The sequence below is a fragment of the Polypterus senegalus genome, chromosome 4, assembly GCF_016835505.1.
Source record: "Polypterus senegalus isolate Bchr_013 chromosome 4, ASM1683550v1, whole genome shotgun sequence".
NCBI lineage: Eukaryota > Metazoa > Chordata > Cladistia > Polypteriformes > Polypteridae > Polypterus > Polypterus senegalus.
The window spans coordinates 42,988,669-43,006,914 of NC_053157.1; the positions used below are offsets into that span (position 1 = coordinate 42,988,669).

The 18,246-nt window shown below is 35.8% G+C and overlaps 1 protein-coding gene across 10 annotated transcripts in view; it reads right to left on the reverse strand.

Moving 5' to 3' along the window:
- cplane1 (ciliogenesis and planar polarity effector 1) overlaps positions 1 to 18,246 on the reverse strand; it is a 114,098-nt gene that overhangs the window by 55,972 nt on the left and 39,880 nt on the right. For 9 of the 10 annotated variants that reach the window (XM_039750548.1, XM_039750557.1, XM_039750554.1 and 6 more), the window contains exons 16-23: positions 14,859 to 15,032; positions 7,710 to 7,938; positions 6,986 to 7,149; positions 6,546 to 6,763; positions 6,012 to 6,176; positions 2,595 to 2,733; positions 1,530 to 1,639; positions 1,089 to 1,253 (exon numbers count right to left, since the gene is read on the reverse strand). In XM_039750548.1, coding sequence (XP_039606482.1) covers positions 1,089 to 1,253; positions 1,530 to 1,639; positions 2,595 to 2,733; positions 6,012 to 6,176; positions 6,546 to 6,763; positions 6,986 to 7,149; positions 7,710 to 7,938; positions 14,859 to 15,032 — 1,364 coding nt within the window. The remainder of the gene's footprint in view (positions 1 to 1,088; positions 1,254 to 1,529; positions 1,640 to 2,594; positions 2,734 to 6,011; positions 6,177 to 6,545; positions 6,764 to 6,985; positions 7,150 to 7,709; positions 7,939 to 14,858; positions 15,033 to 18,246) is intronic. The other variant, XM_039750555.1, reaches the window with a different exon arrangement.

The window sequence follows — 18,246 nt, forward strand, 5'->3', positions numbered from 1 at the left end:
TTTTGTTACCATTGTGTAGTACCCTGCTAGCTAGGTGTACTGGTGAACTTAATTGCTTTGAACAGTTAGCCTCAGTGACACACCATCACAGTTATTTAAAGGCAGGAAGACAGAAAGACAGAAAAAAGAGAAAGCACAGAAAAATGTTCTTTTCTACCAATCAAAGTATGAAGCACCGATAGCTAGCCAATGAGATACTTGATCTTTGAAGAGCAGAAAAAATGAAAGAAGAAAGATTTCATGGACATGCAGAAAGATGGTGTGGAGAATCAAAGTCATGGCATAAGAAAAGACAGAAATATATGAAAAGACAGAGCAAAGATAGCCTGCACTAAAATTTAGAGAGTGCTTACAAAAGGATATAGATTTTTTTAATTTTAGGTTCATGTTAAGCCATCATGTGAAGAGTGGTATAGAGCAGGCTGAGTCACTGTAACGTGAGTGTGAAGAACATTCGGCTTTGAAAAAGTTGCAGCAATGGTGGAGAGCTGTTTTATTGGATTTTGCTAACTAAAAGAAACAAGTAAAGGGAGCATCAAACTTGTCACACACAAAAACAAGGATATCAGTTTTTCCAGGGCAGAACTGTGAGGGTCCAGAGTTTTATCGAGGATATCAACATGGAGTTTGACGACAGTGCCAGAAGGCCACTGCAAGTAGCCTATGGATTGGTGAACAGCTTATGAGCTCTAATAAAGTACACCAACTATTTTTTTTATTTTGTTATTAGCAATTTATACATATTTATCCATAGATAAGCAAATAAGTGAATAGGTGTGTATACATACATGGGCGTAAAAGAAAATGTATTTATTGTAGAGTTAACTTATGAATGAGTGTTTACAATGCATTACTTTAACAGCAGGTAAAATTGATTTATTGAACCTGTTAGGTATTTAATTTAATTAAAGTTTTTTAGATGTGCATCTCACAAATAAATTTATCCTATGTTCTAAATAACAAGACACTAACAGTGAAGGGTGAAAATTATCATTATCATTTACTTGTTGTTGGTCATTTTGTTTCCATCTGCAAATTATGCAGCAACATGCTGAACAAAGATGAGTTAATAAAAAATATGTATGTACCTTCTTTATTGGAGGTAGTTCTCCTAAAAGGCTCAGAACCACATCTTGAGTAACTTCCTCTGCATTTATAAACCTTGAAAAAGGCAGCAAACGGCATGCCCATTCCAGAGCTTCAATACAATGTTCAACTACTGCTGCATCATATTCTACCCCATCTTTGTAGACCTACAAGATAATTGGTTATTAAAACAATTATTGTGCTTTGCCGCACCTGTCATGGATGGTTTTCATGCAGTTACACAAATCACAAAGCAACTGCCCAACTTCCAAAGTATCATTGCATACATAATCACATAGAGGAAAAAATCTATGCTAGCCTATACTGTTAATTTAGGTGGTTTTGACATGCAACTGCTCTGTCTACAAGTCTCCTTCTCTCATGTCATACACCAGTAAAGTATAGTTTTAGAAATTAAAATGTAAAGTGAAACCCACAATTACCTGAGGTTCTCTAGTATTATTTCTTGCAAGCTGATACTTCCTACAGCTCAATGAAAGCATTTCTCGAACATGGAACATCCAGCACAAGCCACACAGGTCTCGGAAGCAACCTTTTAAAACATAAACGTATATGCAGAGAAAATACACACAAAGTTTAGAATTACATTTTAAACGTGTGTTAGGACTCATTGTTTGTGATGTTCAAAATGTAAGCTATACTCTGATCATAGCAGTGGGAAAAGTGTTTCTCATTTAAAGATGCAAAGGCAGTTTCCATTCATTTAAAGATTAACAGTATTGGAAAAAGCAGGCAGAACAGCAAAGACTCTCTCTCATATCTTTGTGACTAAACTCTTAATCAACAATCCGTGGGTTTTATAGATGATTCCCAAATTTGCTTTTATTAGCCATAATTAATAATAATTCCATAATTGTTTTTTTCACAGTAATTATTGTACACAGAAAAATAAATATTACTTCACACATATCACATATTTATAAATATAAGATATATAAAATATACACACACAGAAAACTAATGTAAATACTTAGTAAATTGTCTTCATAGATTACAAAAAGATCTCAAACTGTATTGACAGGATGTAACAACAATCTCACAAAGGTAATTCTACTATCTGGATTCAGATATGTTGTCAAGGATGGTCACAGTATGCGATTTACTTCTCTGTCATTGTACTCGGAGCATTCCATGACTATTTGTGCTGTGCAGGTGGTGGCATTCTCATTCTTGAAAATTTCACTACCGCACCATTAGGATGCAAATGCTTCACCATAAAATTAATGGGACCACTCAACGTCACTTTTTAGTCATTAGCATTTACTTTGCCCTCTACGAAAACAGGTAAACCTAAAATATACCAGGGAAATACACTCAAAGCACTAACAGATGCACCAGTAGAAATAAGCATTACAACTGTACATTTCTTATGGTGTGTGCCAATTATGAACGCAGTAAAGGGTAACTCATCTGAACATAAGGTTTTTAATCATTTGTGTAGAGTGGTGCACACAATTTACAATATGTAATAAAAGTAGCTGTCATACTTATTGTTTTAACTACCACTGGATCTAGTTGGCCATCTCTGCCTGGTCCTCCTGGTTTGAAGTATTTTCTTCTGTTTAAATATTTAAATAAGGATTCTGGAAAACAGTTCAGGGGAGGCTGTGAACCTTTCAATCGTATCTAAAAGAAAAAAAAATGAAATATTTTCTTCAGTTCAGTACATGTGTGTCTCAATTTGCAACAAAGTTTTGGGCAAATAAATCTATAATGGCGAAAGAAAAAATTCTACAATTAAACTAATCTGATTCAATGCAATTCTAATTGTGAAGAAATAGGAATTATTTTAAAGACATATGCCAACATCTACCAACCAAGGCTTTACAGACAAGACAAGAATGGCATGAACTTGTATTTTTTGATAAGCTCTCACTACTCAACTGAAATCTAAGAAGTTTTTAGATTTGTTACACATATGTCCGGGCTGTAGGGAATGATGCCTATTTTTGCTTTATCAGTCCTAGTATCACATGACCTTAGTGTGGTGAAAGATCTCTGTGTGTCTGGCAGAGCTACGCTACCTTAAGCAAAGGAGATGGGAAAGACAAAAATAGATCCACAATTTGACTCAAATGATGCATTTTATGAAACAGAACCACACACACAAAAGGGAAAAAAATGACTATTTACCGTCACAGAGTTATAGACTGTCCAGTCTGCTGTGTCTGTGAACACGGTGCCTTCCAGAATTGTACCCTTCACCTTCAGCTTACCCCATCTAAACTATGCCATATTCTGTTTTCTCTACGTGAAAACTGGTGCAGACTGGGTGCTAATTACTCCAAAGGTGTGAAAAATATATAAGGTCATTCATTGCCAGTGACTTTATACTGTAAATAGATTTATCTAACTGAAGTCTGCAGAATCCCTAGAGGTTGGCTGATTATGGCAGGGGCTACTTTTTACCTATCACATTCTATATTGTAATATCACTTCAAGCAGCATCATGTTATATGCATTGTGTGCAAATAACACTTCCATAGTACTTTATACATGTGACAAAAAATGTGATTTGAACTAATTACACTAAATTGCATTTTATATCAAAGCCTTAGATTTTTTTAAGAGAGTCACGGCCATTTGCATGTTGATAATAAGTTCACAATGATAATCAAAACTCAGCATTTCACATTTATGTGACATGTCATGTGCATGCACAATAAATTAAATATTGGGAAATAAAAAAAAGAACATTATGCAATAGAGCTAAACCACAATGAAACAGAAACACCACCACAAACCAATTATTGAATTTTATAGCACAAGCTGAGTCACTCTTACTCAGGATATGGTAATAAAAGAACTGAAGACAACATTTTTAAATGAATAAAAGTAATTAGTAAATTTTGCAGTTTCTTCTTGGCAGACATTTAGTCAAGCCTATAATATAATACAATTTCAAATCAACTTTGAACTATTTTAATCATTATAGAATTACCAGACACAAATGTTGGTACTGTCCCATGTTAATACTTATTGCTGCAGCAATATTTATGCATCCACAAATACCCACCCCCACTACAGATGATTTCCACGGTCCATGACTGAAATAACTGGTGTTCCATCAGTATTTCAGATTTGTCTATGATATTCTTTATCACACATAGTTACAAGATTGTGAATAAATGAACTGTAATATTTTTAGGTGATTATTGCTGTTTTTTTTTTTTTTTTTAAAATGATTAAGGTGACTACTGAGATGGCAATTCACATTTTCTCATCAATACTTAATGTCAATAATATACCACTTGAAGAGGATTTCTTGAGGTGAAATTTATATGCTAGAGGAAAGCACGCCTTTGGGGCTTAAAGGTTCCTGTGGAGGCTAAATAAAGTAATCTCATAAAATGTTTTGCTTGTTCTTTTCCTTCTTAAAATAACATGGATACCCTGTTTTACAATATGTATGCAATTTCAAGAGACGAGTTAACATTAGATAACACACTTGACTTTAAAGATTAACATATTCAGTAAATTGTAGGGATTTTGTTTTCTTATTTGGACTTGTGCTACTTAAACCCATTTTAAATCACAAACCCAAAAATATTTTTTAATTTATCAATACTTTTGACTTTAGAACACAACTTCATCTGGCAAATTAACATATACCAGAAATAATTTTGGTTTAAAAAATATGTAACTTATCCTTTAATGTTTCCATCTATGCTAATCATCTATTTTAGAAAGAATACAAATAATCTTCTTTACTTACAACAAACTTGATGAACTCCTAAACTCTGTAGATATGGCCTACTCAAAGGAGGCAGTATTAGAAGCATTTTGATACGGCTGTGTCTATCTCTGTGACAAAGACTGTTACAGTAGTGGTAACAGTGCAGGGATGGGTGAGATTCAACAAAAAATTCTGAAAACATGGGATACTGTGTATATGATTTGGTTAAAACACCTATTTAAAGTTGTGTGGTTGGTGAGTACTTGGATTTGGGACAGGGATGACTAGAATTTTAAGACTTTTCTATTGTCGAGGCATCACACTTCCCATTTTCCTTGGGAAATATATACTGGGTTACAAGAACAGAGGCCCTGTTCAAAACTAAACATTGGATCCAAAAAGGATCAATTCAGAATCCATCCTATCCATGAAACAATGGGCCATTACAGACATTTGGGGGTCACAGTGGAATGAAAGTTGTGTTTGCATGTTTGGTGCTACATCAGATCCATTCAATGCAGGTGCTGAACTTCTGCAACAATGTGTCTTGACTCCTGTTCTTTTTATGATGTTAATTGACTGGATATCAAGGCAAAAATCAAGGACTTGAGAGTGTCCAGTTTGAGGATTGCAACTCTGTGATTTGCAGACGACAATATCCTCTTGGCCTCATGAGACTGTGATTTCTGATGAGCACTGGAATGGATTGAGCCTGAGTGTGATGCAACTGAAATGAGAATGAGCAATTTCATACGTTAGACCATGACCATCTCCCCAAAAGAAGTTGGTTGTTTTCTTTTTGGTAAAGTGTTAATGCCTCAAGTGGAGGAGTTCAAGTACAACCACTTAGTAGGACTGATTGAGAGCAGTTTTACAAACATAGTACTGGACTGTGTTAGTAAGGTTTTTGATTTCACAATCGGCCTACTTCTGTATTGTTTCATTTGATCACTATCTCTTGGTAGTAACTGAAAGAGCACAAGCACATGCAACAAAATGTTGCTCCTGTACAGATTTTCTTTGAAAACTGAAGTAGAACTGCTGCCTCTCTGTTTCAAAAGGAGCCAACTGAGGAGGTAAAGGGCATGTAGTTAGAATGCACATTTTTGGCTCCCATAGGAGGTGCACAAAGCGAAAGCCACTGGTGGAATAAAACAGTATGCAATTACAGTTTTAAGAGCAAAAATTCTTTATAACTTTAACTACAAATAACATAATACATGTGTACCTTATTCATCACTTTCCGACAACGCTTTAGTTTTTGAATATACCACTGGGCTGCTGGAAGAGAGCAATGTGCTGCCCTGAATAGCAGAAGAACTCGCTGAAGAACATTGGATACATTCTGACGCATCATATGCTCTGCTTTTAGTGCCATATCTTCTACAGAATGCTAATGAAAGAAGAAATCTAATAAGTCCTTCATTCTAACAATTAGGATTAAAGTTGCTTCAGCAATAAATCAACCTAATGTAGGAATGCACAGATCTCATCTCCCTTCCATATAATATTAAATTATTTCTAATGTCAATTCAGCATATTTCAGCACTTTTAATGTAGTTACCTATGTTTATATTTTTAAATTAAAATATAGGCATTAACTGAAAATATCTGCAGTCTAGAAACAGAACTTAATTCCCAGAGCTGACACCAAATTACTAAATACTTTTACCTTAGAATGATTAACCTAATGATTTATAAGAAACTCCAATAATGGTAACAGCCAAATAACAAAAAACATATCCAGATTTCTTAAGTGTACCTTGCTGTCTAAAGCTGGCTGTGGGCAGTACAGAGGAGGCGCTGGCAGATATAGCCTGTGAGGCACTATAGCAGATAGCTTTGTACTCAGCTCCTTGGCAGTCTGCAGCAAGACACTAAATGTCTCTGAAAGCACATCAGATTCTGCCATGACAGCAGCTTTCAGAATTTCCTGGATGGAATTAAAAAGAGAGTCTGCATCCTCATCTTCAATGGAATCTTAAAAAACAAAAAGAAAAAAAATCTTCAGATGGCAACAACAACTACTGAGTAATCAAGGAAATTATTGAAATATCAATAAACTGTTTAGTGGGGCTGTTTTCTGAACCAATTACTCAAATTCAGTGTTATCAAAATTATAAATACTCTGTGTACATGCAAAAACTGGACAAAGAGAATGAAAAATATGCAAAAACTACATATCTTCATTATATTTTTTACCTGTGATCTGTTTACTGTCTTTTGTAACTTCACAATTTTTTTTAGCCACAGCAGGAACTAATTCTTCTGGCTCTAATTTTTGTCCAAGCAAAGACTGCAGTTTATTCTGGAAAATTTGCACCGGCTGCAGTTCCAAGGGAATGTGGAGCTCTCGCCATTTAAACCTATTGAAATTAATACCTTTAGGTTATGAAAAGCACATTGGTAAGTTGTGACTATAATGGTATTTAGTTTGAGTACCATTTTCAGCTTAATTTACACACCATAAATTTATAAAGAACACAACTGCATTATCTTAAATATATGTAAAGCATAGATTCAATCAGAAATCTTAGGTTCAATGTACTGCAAATCTTCCACTTAAATATCTATGAGAATTTAGTTCTCTATATTGTAGTTTACTTTATTGTCACTAATCAGAACAAACATTATCTCAACAGCCCTGGTTACAGAAAAATAAGTTATCCAGTACAGAAATATTTCATGAAATGCATCAAACTTTAACCTTGTATATTTTAAAGCTATTGCACAAATACTGACTCTTTTGAGAATTTAAATACTAATTGTCATAGCAAACACAAAACAGCAAAACTTTATATGTTAACTGAAATGAGTATAATAACATAACATGCATCTTATATTTTATTAATATTTATGTAAAACATGTATAATTTTACTGTATTTATGATTTCACTTAGTATTTCACCAGAAAATGAATACTTACCCTGAAAGATTCAATGTAGTTTGGCAGTAAACTTTGTATGCCAAGCCCAGAGACACTGCCATCTTCCAGTCTCTCAGCATATGTGCCAACCACACTGCTTCAGGTAATAAGCCACCAATCAGCAGTAAATCTAACGCATACTCCACTGACCACACACCTGACAAGTGCTGCTCACGCACAACACTAGCCACACGGGAGTGTTGTAAAGGGACTATTCGAGAAGTGCTCTCTGTTTAAATTAAAGAAATGCAAGATACATATATATATATATTGTTGTATAAAAACACACATGTACACCCATAAAATGCCAGCAATAAATACTAAAATGTTCAACACAATGTGATGCACAATTATAATAGTAAGTTGCCAAAAAACATTATATGCTAAGTAAAATGTTCTTAATACATTTTCAAAATAATACAACTATAAAAATAAGCAAAAATACAGTTGGCAGTATATAAAATGAAAAGAAAAATCTTTAAGTTAAGCAACTAATTTTACTTTAAGTATGCACCTAATGTCTCATTCAACTTTTCTCAAGTTTCTTAAAATGTTGGTCAAAATGACCCCAAAGTCTAACATATGTTTAAACAACACACATAACAAAAAAAAAAATCTATTATTCTCGAATTGTCCCCAGAAGATTATACCTACAATTCAAACTCTAAACGTATAAGTTTAAATAGAAACTGGTGTCAGAATGTAATTGTAGATGCTACAGCGACATTCAGTTTACCTTCAACTGGATCCACTACTTATGTCTTAAATATACTATTCAACTTCTTTATAATGTTTTAAATGTTTGATGTACTTTTCTTTTAATAATATTGACAATGCTTATGCTTTTGCTATACTATGAATTTTGTGTTTGTTTAATATGAGAATCTGAACAATGATCTGAGCCATTCTTCAGATGAACAAACAATAAAATCAAATTAAAAACATGCTGTTATTTTTTAGTCACCTGTGGGTTTTTGTGGAGGGAGGTATGTAGACACTATACTCAATAGTGTTGTGGTTCATTGGTATTTCCGGTGTGTCAGCTAATGTATTATTCATGAAAAGGAAAACAACTGATATTAAATATAATTTTAAGCAGTTTTATTACAGTACATAAGTCAGTTCTCAAACAGACATAAGACTGCATAAAACAGAAAACTTTCTTCAGCAGAAATGACAAAATGTTTTTTGAAATAAATGTAAACAGGAGACCCCCTTTCTTTAGTTACATATTTGTGGAAAGTGACATCCAATAAATGTTTCCTTTTATAGAACTTTGTGTCACTGCTGTGGCCTTTTCACCAAACAAAACCACACACACGTTCAATGAAATATGTGGTGCTGAACAAGAAAAATAGTAATGGATTTTTATTCAAAACGCATTAACGAAATTTTATTATATTAACCTGTTTAAATGGGTTTACTATGTTTGTAGTCATAGCTTTTGTGAACTTGTGCAGAGATACTGAAATCCTACTTACAATAGTAACATATCCCAATTACAAAGGTGTAATGTGCGTTTAATAAAATGATGAAAAACAATGAATAGTATTGACAACATCCTTTTGTAATTGTTAAGGCATTTATATGAAAATTATCGAAAAAACTAAAAGTGGGATACAGGCATTTGGAAAATTATCTGTTTAAGCCAAAAGGCAAATGGAATGCTTAGACAGCTAACTTTGCTATAAAAGAAAATGCTGAAAAGGCATAAACTATGCCATAAATACTAATAATAATCAATGTGTTGAAAGGTACTTTCCATCAGTTTCTATTTAAAACAAAAATATTAATTTTTATAGGCAACCTATAATATTTTACATATAAGGGAGCAAAAGGTCAGTTCAATGTAAGGATGTCACAAGAACTAATATTTTGGAGCTAAGTCGATACATAAAGTTCAAAAAAGTAATGGTGCCAGGTTTTTTACAGTATCGGGAGCACCAAGAAAGCTGGCACTGCACCCATGTGTGACTGCAAGTAAATAAATCACTCTGGAAGGCACAATAGTACATAAGGAAAATGCAAGTAAAACTAAAAGCTACCTATAAAAATGTCTCACAGTGCTGATGATACAACACTGCATCAAGATATGTCAAAAAGAAAAACAGCAGCAGTCACTTCTCGAAAAGGTTTTGTTTTTACACAAGAGAATTTCAGCGCATGAGTGCAGGAATCATAATCTATACTAATAAAAGGCAAAGCCCTCACTGACTCACTCACTCACTGACTGACTCACTCACTGACTCATCACTAATTCTCCAAGTTCCCGTCTGGGTGGAAGGCTGAAATTTGGCAGGCTCATTCCTTACAGCTTACTTACAAATGTTGGGCAGGTTTCATTTCGAAATTCTACGCGTAATGGTCATAACTGGAACCTATTTTTCTCCATATACTGTAATGGAGTTCAGCTCGATGGCCGTGGGGGGTGTGACGATGTAGGTTCTGGCTCCACGCTCCCTTTGATGTTTGAAGCACTTGAACCCAACACCGTCGATAATGAAACCGAGAGAGCTAGTCAATGGAGGCAAATAATTCCAGCAAGGGGAAGGTAAAAAGTGCAACAGTGCTTTTATTAAAAACAGTCAAAAACAGTGTTCCATAAATAGTGCAGTTCTTTCAAAGAGTCAATAAATAATCCATAAAAGAACGTGGCGGTTAAAACAACAAGAAGAAAAAAAACAATCCTTTAAAACGAGAGGTTAAAATGATCAGGAAGCAGTCTTAAAACGACAATACCTCTGGTGCTTCTTTTCTGTATGCGTCTCACCTGCTTATCCCGTTTGGGCTTAGCAGCAGGCAAGACGCTCTCTGCAGCTGCCCTCCTACAACACACGCGAGACTGGAGACCTCCCGATCCCTGGCTTCGGTCTGGCACTCATCCCAGTCCCCGAGACTTGATGTCCACCAATGACCAGGACGCACACATTGGGGACTCCACCACCAAGCCTCCCGACTTCCGCTGCCTTTCCACGGCCTTCTGCGGCTCGTCGCTTTCCTCTAGGCACTCCCGCTACCTGGTCACTCAGCAGGAGCAACCTCAACTCAAACGCCTGGGTGTCGGCCTAACACCCAGCTTTCTCGCAGCTGCCCACGAAGCGCTCGATCGCGCGCTCACCACACTCACGCACCGCCTGCTTCCTCGCTCTCTGTAACCTCCGTCCTCATCTCCTTTTTTTTACACCCCTCCACACCGACTCGCGCTTCTTTTTAAAACGTGAGGGGCCATCACAGCTGTAGCATTAGCCACGGGAGCAATCACAAATGTGGGCAGTTCCTCACCTGTGCACACGGTGAGAAACGCCCACATCGACGACTGCCCGCGGCTCGCTACAACAACGCCCCTCAAGCCGCCTCGGGTGCGGTGATTATCTATTTAAAATGAATGGCCTTTTCTCAACGAGCTGTGGACCCATAACACCACAGGGGGGCGGAGTTTTGTCTGACATCATCACGCCTCCCATGTAATCACGTGAACTGACTGTGAGCGCAGTACATAGAAAAGAAGGAAGAGCTCCTAAAAGCACTGAAGAAAACATGCATTATATAATTGAGAAGTCAGCGAAACAATAAGAAGCGAGCGAGTGACACATACAAGCATACTCATAAGTGCAGCTACTGCGGAAACAAAGCACGGTGTAAACTGTAAGTTTAAATTAAGTTTATAGACACGCTCCCACTGCCGTTTGTCATGCACATGACTAATGCGGGATACAAGTTTAATGAGAGGACGCAGGGTATAAACGAGAGTTTTAATCACTTTGTAACTAAGTTAAAATTGCTGGTGAAGGGCTGTGCTTAGGCAAATTCCGAGACACTGTGTTTGTGTGAGGATTGACAGTTGAGGCGGGTGGGGGAGTGACGTCATCCTCTCCCCTCCCATTCACCTCATTTCGCTCTGAGCTGAGCTCCGCAGCTAACGTGGTCTTGCAGAAGCAACTTTGTCACGCTGCCACCAAATACAGAAAAATCCACAAGTTAATACACACGCTGTCTCTAGAGTTTCTCCACACTTTGAATCCTCCAGGCACTACTTACAAAAGGTTACATTGACAATCATGTTACGTTATTTTTAAAATGTTTCCTTTTCTTTTTCATTACTTCTTTAACACACTACTTCTCCGCTGCGAAGCGCGGGTATTTTATTAGTTATTATTAAAAAAAAGAAAAACACATTCACACAGGCTCATCTTCTTCCAACTTTTATGCCATTATGGATTCAGAAAAAGGGTTATAGTTCAGAAAAAGGTTTGTGTATGCTTTAAGAGCAAAAGAATATTACCAATAAAATGATTTACAATCATTTAACTTGTATTGTCATGCATTTGTAGGAGGGGATTAAAAGAAAACAATAATAATCATTTTTCAATAGTGTCCTACACAGTCTGTATAAATGCATGGGGGCTTAGCATTTATTCCCTGATTGTAATGAGAACCTCTACAGATGTCTGGTTGTCCAAGCATCTGTCCATTTTCTAACCTGCATATACAGTTCATTGTCGTGGAATGGGATTGGGCGATGGGGTGGAAGGTTGCGGGCATACACCTCACGTACATCCACAGTTACACATATAGGAGTATGGGAGGACTAGCTGCGCTAACAACAATTGAGCCAGGTAAACAAGATTAAGATTAAAATGAAATGGCTATTCAGCATTACACTGATGATGGCATGAGCTGTTCCATTTGTTAATACCGTGATAAAATGTATTCAGTGTTTCAATGTTTTGAAGGGCATGACCTATCCCCTTATTGACACAAAAAACGCTGTGTTATCAGAAATACTTAATCACTGAAACACGCAGGTAGCAGGACAAACAAAACAGCATGCTTTATTATTAAATCCGCAACTACTACACTGACACTAAAGGTCAACTAATGTTAATTAGTATAAATGCATAAGTATAAGCATACATCATATATTTGAATGGTACGTTGAAGAATGTAATTCTTTTTCAAGGTTATACATTTACTGAGTATAGGGAATGACAGCCCAAGTAATTTACTAGCTCTTGATTTGTACATAGTCGTAAGTACTGTTGATCAGCGAATTTCGCCATAACTATTTGCAACAAAGTTGCTGCTTTCATGTTTGCCCTTGTTCACTGAATTGTTCATTGATAATTCGGCCGGTTTAGGAGAACTTTTTGTTTCAGCGTCCCATAATGCTTTGCAATGCCAGCGCTGCTTTTCCCAAAGCTGTAAAAGCCACCATTGTATATAATGCTGATCATTTGCATTACAGACTCTGCTGGTCTTAGTTAGTGGCAAAACAAATAAGTAAATAAGGCACGTTCACAAAATGTAACTTTTATGAAACATATACAGATTAAATAATGAGTTATCCCTGCTTGTCGCCAAATGTGCAAGTTGATCTTACACGCCAGTGTAAGAGAAGGGAGGTGCGTGCCCTATGCATGCATAATTAGTCACACAGAAATAAAAAAACAAATCTTGAAGGAGCCTGAAACAACGCAGGAGACTCTATGAAATAATAAGAAAAGATTTATTACTATTTACAAGACATTTCTATATTTTTTTTATAGAAGAAAAAGTTCAGAGGATCAGCAAAGACAGTTTGGAGAGCCTTCAAAAAACAGAACAGCTTCCATTATGACACGGCACTTTGTAGATCTAAGCATTTTTTCTGACTTTTGAATCTGATTGCAACATTTCCTCTTTGTTTTAATGAAATATATGATTGTGTGTCTCTGACTGTGTGCTTTCTTCTTTGACCACATAGAGGCACAGTGGTTGGCACTACTGCCGCACAGCTCAGGTCACCTTTTTGGCCACAATAAACAGGTCCAGTATAGTTGGCAGATGTTTTCCTAGCCCTCAGGGATACTTTAAAGATGACTGCCCCATTATAATCCAGTCAAATCTAGTCAACTTAGTCTTATCCATTGACTTCGATGCACTTCACCAAGTTTTGTGATATTCGCAAACACTTTGCGATTTCTTTGACCTCAAGGGGAAGCAAACACCATGGAGTTTGGCCATGACTAGTGATAAGCAATAACAAAGTCTCATAACTCATGTAAGAAACCTTGAAAATAGTAAAACAAAGGCTTTTTTACAAGAATTCTGAAATAAAGAATTAATGTAAAGCTGACAAGTTTAATTTTACACAGGAAGCTATAAAGTTGGGACAAATGTACAAAAGGCGGGGGCAGATTTAGAAAACTAAAGCACCTTGAGTTTCTAAAATTTGAGTTAATTTCAGCCATTAAATATTACACTTTAGTAATATTTTTTTAACCAGCTAATGTTACAAACCTTTGAAAGCATGTTGATATAAAAAGTGATTTAAGAGGTTGTGTAAATGTAAATACAATAGTACAGAAATGCTAAATGTTATAATTTTTAATTTTATCACGGATTTTAATCAGTATTTTTCAGTTACTAGACAGAAAATATAAGAGATTAAATTTAGGATGTGCACATGTTAAGATAACCCAGAGAGTCCGTGATAATGCCATTCTTTATAATCCCTATGCTGAAATTCCCCCAAGACTATAAATCCCCATTTTTGGGGGAGATTCCCATCTCTGCCATACATTACAATTCAAGCCCTGCATTGTACGTTTATATTTATGAATACCAATACTAGTTAAATGATAGTTGGAAAACTACTTGATGGATAAATTCAAAATTTTAAAGCTGTTGTTACCATTAGTATTTATATATTTTACATTCTAATACAGAAAAAGGCACAATATTGTTCAATTCAATAATGGAGGTACTTTAATAAAAAGCTATCGAAATGTGATTTCTGTTTTAACTATGGTATCAAAAGGTATGAAGTATCAATGGTATTGGCATCAAATACAAAAATTCTGGTATTGTGACATCCCTAGTTCAATGTACTGCCTTTTATATATTGTCTGTACAATTATATAAAATGCATGTAAAATGCTTTAAAAACTAAGATTGTAGTAGAAAATAACTTGCTATATTCACTAATTCATTCAATGGGACATGTAACCCAAAGTTCTATGTGAGAAGTTCTAAACAAGAAGCAATAAAATGACATCTTAAAGCAATGCAACTCAAAATAACAGGTATTGTATTTACACTCTTTAATAAATCTTTAAACCATTCAATAATTGTAAAGTTTTCAGAGTTAAAAGTAAATTATTTACCTACCTGGTTTATTATGCAATGGAGGCAAAACATCCACATTGTGAGGAGGAAACACAAAAAGAGGGTGATTGGTGAAATAAGCAGACATAAACCTAGCCATTGACTGGATCACAGCATATAGAGCTTCAACATTTACGTCGCCAAGATGCCAAGTTTCAGCAAAGTAACATTCATCCACTAAATACAGAAAGAAAAAGAGGCAAACAGAAATTACACCAAATTTAATGAATGACTTTCAAATGATTTATCTATATATGTTACAACAAAATGGAAGGACTATGATGAACATTTGATGGTGACTTATTTCCTTTTTATCCTGTTTTACAGCACACATGATCACCCACTTGTAAGGTTGCCAGGCACAGGTGCACATTAAAAAGCACTGCAACATTTGTAACCATTACATGCATTACAATCAAAAATATATGCACACAATAAGTTTTAATAGCTACAAATGTGAAAAAAGAAATCAAAATCCAAATCAACAACAGACAAGAGGCCAAGTTTTTTTTTTTTTTTTTACATTGGAGCTGAATTTTAAAAAGGGAAGAACTTCAATGACCCACTTTGGAGATTAGCACCTGCTTTAATAATTTAAACAAACAGCATTTCCTGCCTTAATAATTCGAACAAATAATGCCTTATTTAATTTATTAACTCTTTATATCTGTTTAATTCTTTAACACTAGAATTACCAAAGCCTACGAAAAAAACGCGTAAATCCGGCCCACCTTAAATCCCTTCGCACCTCTCCGTCAGTGTCTTTTGTCCTGTAAATGTGCAGAGCCTGCTATTCCATCCCCTACTGCCGCAAAACGTGCACAAAGTTCTCCCAGCTCATGCCTTGATTATCTGGGAGTGAAGTGCTGGAGTTTTAGAGTGGAAATAATAGATCGTTATTTGGAACACATGCATTTCACATGTGTTCAGTTTCTACAATAACCTGTGTAAACACATTGTTAAAACGGAAACGTTTTCATATTTTAGTAATAAATGACAAAATGTAGGCATAAATTATATAATGTGTGAAGTTTGAAGCACAGAGAGAAGGATGTACAGTAATCCTTTGCTATATCGCGCTTCAACTTTCGCGGCTTCACTCTATCTCGGATTTTAAGTGTAAGCATATCTAAATATATATCACGGATTTTTCGCTGGTTCGCGGATTTCTGCGGACAATGGGTCTTTTAATTTATGGTACATGCTTCCTCAGTTTGTTTGCCCAGTTGATTTCATACAAGGGACGCTATTGGTGGATGGCTTAGAAGCTACCCAATCAGAGCATGTATTACATATTAACTAAAACTCCTCAATGATATAAGATATGCTTCCCGTGCGGTGCTTGATTGTTTGCTTTTTTCTCTCTCTCACCTTCTCTGACATTCTCTGCGCCTGACGGAGGGGGTGTGAGCAGAGGGTCTGTTTGCACAGAGGCTGTTCAGTGGGGTATGTATCGTGATCGTGACTGAGAGAATAAAAGTGGAAGAAAAAAAAAAAACAGTAACTTTTATAAAGTACTATAAATGTACATTGGCTGTTACAGACGCAGACCAAATGTATGTGTTTATTGTGTAATATTAACAATAAGAGCAGCTCACTACGAGGCAGTCACAATCAAACTGGGGACTCTTGATTACAAGACAGCAAACCTTCCCGCTACGCCACAGAAGTTGTTGTATTATCCTTGAATTTTTGTGAAAGTGTTTATTTGATCTTTGGACTTCAGGCTTCAAACATTATATAGTTTATGCCTACATTTTGTCATTTATTACTAAAATATGAAAAAATTATTGTTTTAACGATGTGTTTACACAGATTACAGGCATGTGTACCTGTTGCAATGTACACACTTCTCTCTGTGCTTCAGGCTTCACTCATCATATAGTTTATGCCTATCTTTTTGTCATTTATTACTAAAATATGAAAAACGTTTCTGTTTTAACAATGTGTTTACACAGATTATTGTAGAAACGGAACACACATGAAATGCATGTGTTCCAAATAACGATCTATTATTTCCACTCTAAAACTCTTGCACTTCACTCCCAGATAATCAAAGCATGAGCTGGGAGAACTTTGTGTGGCGGTGGGAGGGGGGGGTGGTATAGCAGGTTGCTTGCTGCTTACCTTTATCGGCACATTTACAGGACAAAAGACGCTGGCGGAGAGGTGCGAAGGGATTTAAGGTGGGCCAGATTTACGAATTTATTTGTAGGCTTTGGTAATTCTAGTGTTAATGTTTTGTTGTTTTAGTTGAATTGCTGTAAAGCCGGTTTCTCCTCAGGATTAACAAAGACTTACCTTGCCATTTATCTTAGAATTTTCTATGGTGTATATAACACTTTTACAAGTTTATTACTTGGAAACAGCAATTTAGAGAAACAGCAAAACAAATTACCAATGTGGTTTGGATAGTTTAGACAGTGATGTATGTCTTTAATCAGGCATGTTTTATGAATTAATACTTCATAAACTTATTTGTTACCAGTACGAGTAAATGACTACTCTATGTATTGGAACAAAATATATTTAAGTCTAGTGAAATTTTATTCCACTCTCTGAAAATGGTTGTTATTCTAAACTCAACTATAAAGGCCAGTGAACACAGATTCCCCTTGAAGCAGTAATTAATACAGTTAATTCATTTGCTTAACAAATCTGAAGAATTAAACTTAAATATAGCTTAATCATGAAAGATTTAAGAAATATTGTGAATCAAACTACTAAATGAAGAGCCTTTCCACTAAAACAACAGTAGCATACTTGGATGGTTCTATGTCAGACTAGATGTGCCAATAAAACTAATTATTCAAACTTATGCTAAAAGTTTAATTCATAAAAGTTAAATTCTGGCATAAAATATTTTCCATGATATTTAATTAACTATGAGATTAATGCCAAATGAAAGCCAAGAGCATCACTAAATAAATACATAAATAAGTCAGTGCAAGTGAAAACAGGCAGCTCAATTGCTAAGCTTATCAGGCCCTACAGTTTTTTCAGTAGGTCTTGACATGGTGCATGATAGGGCTCTGATAGAACACATTTTGAAGAAGTTTATATCAGATAACAGGCTTGCAGAATGAACACAATTGTTGCAATGTTAAAGTGGTGAAGGCATGGAAAAGTATTTAGTACAGTATATGAGAGTGACAAATAATTTCAGACTTTATGGATATGGTGTGTGCGTTGGGCTGGCGCCCTGCCCAGGGATTTGTTCCTGCCTTGTGCCCTGTGCTGGCTGGGATTGGCTCCAGCAGACCCCCGTGACCCTGTGTTAGGATATAGCGGGTTGGGTAATGACTGACTGGATATGGTGTCCAGCATCATTGACTTCTTTCTTCCTGGTTGGAGTTTAGCTAAAGAACTATAGAAAAGACCCAAGTAACAG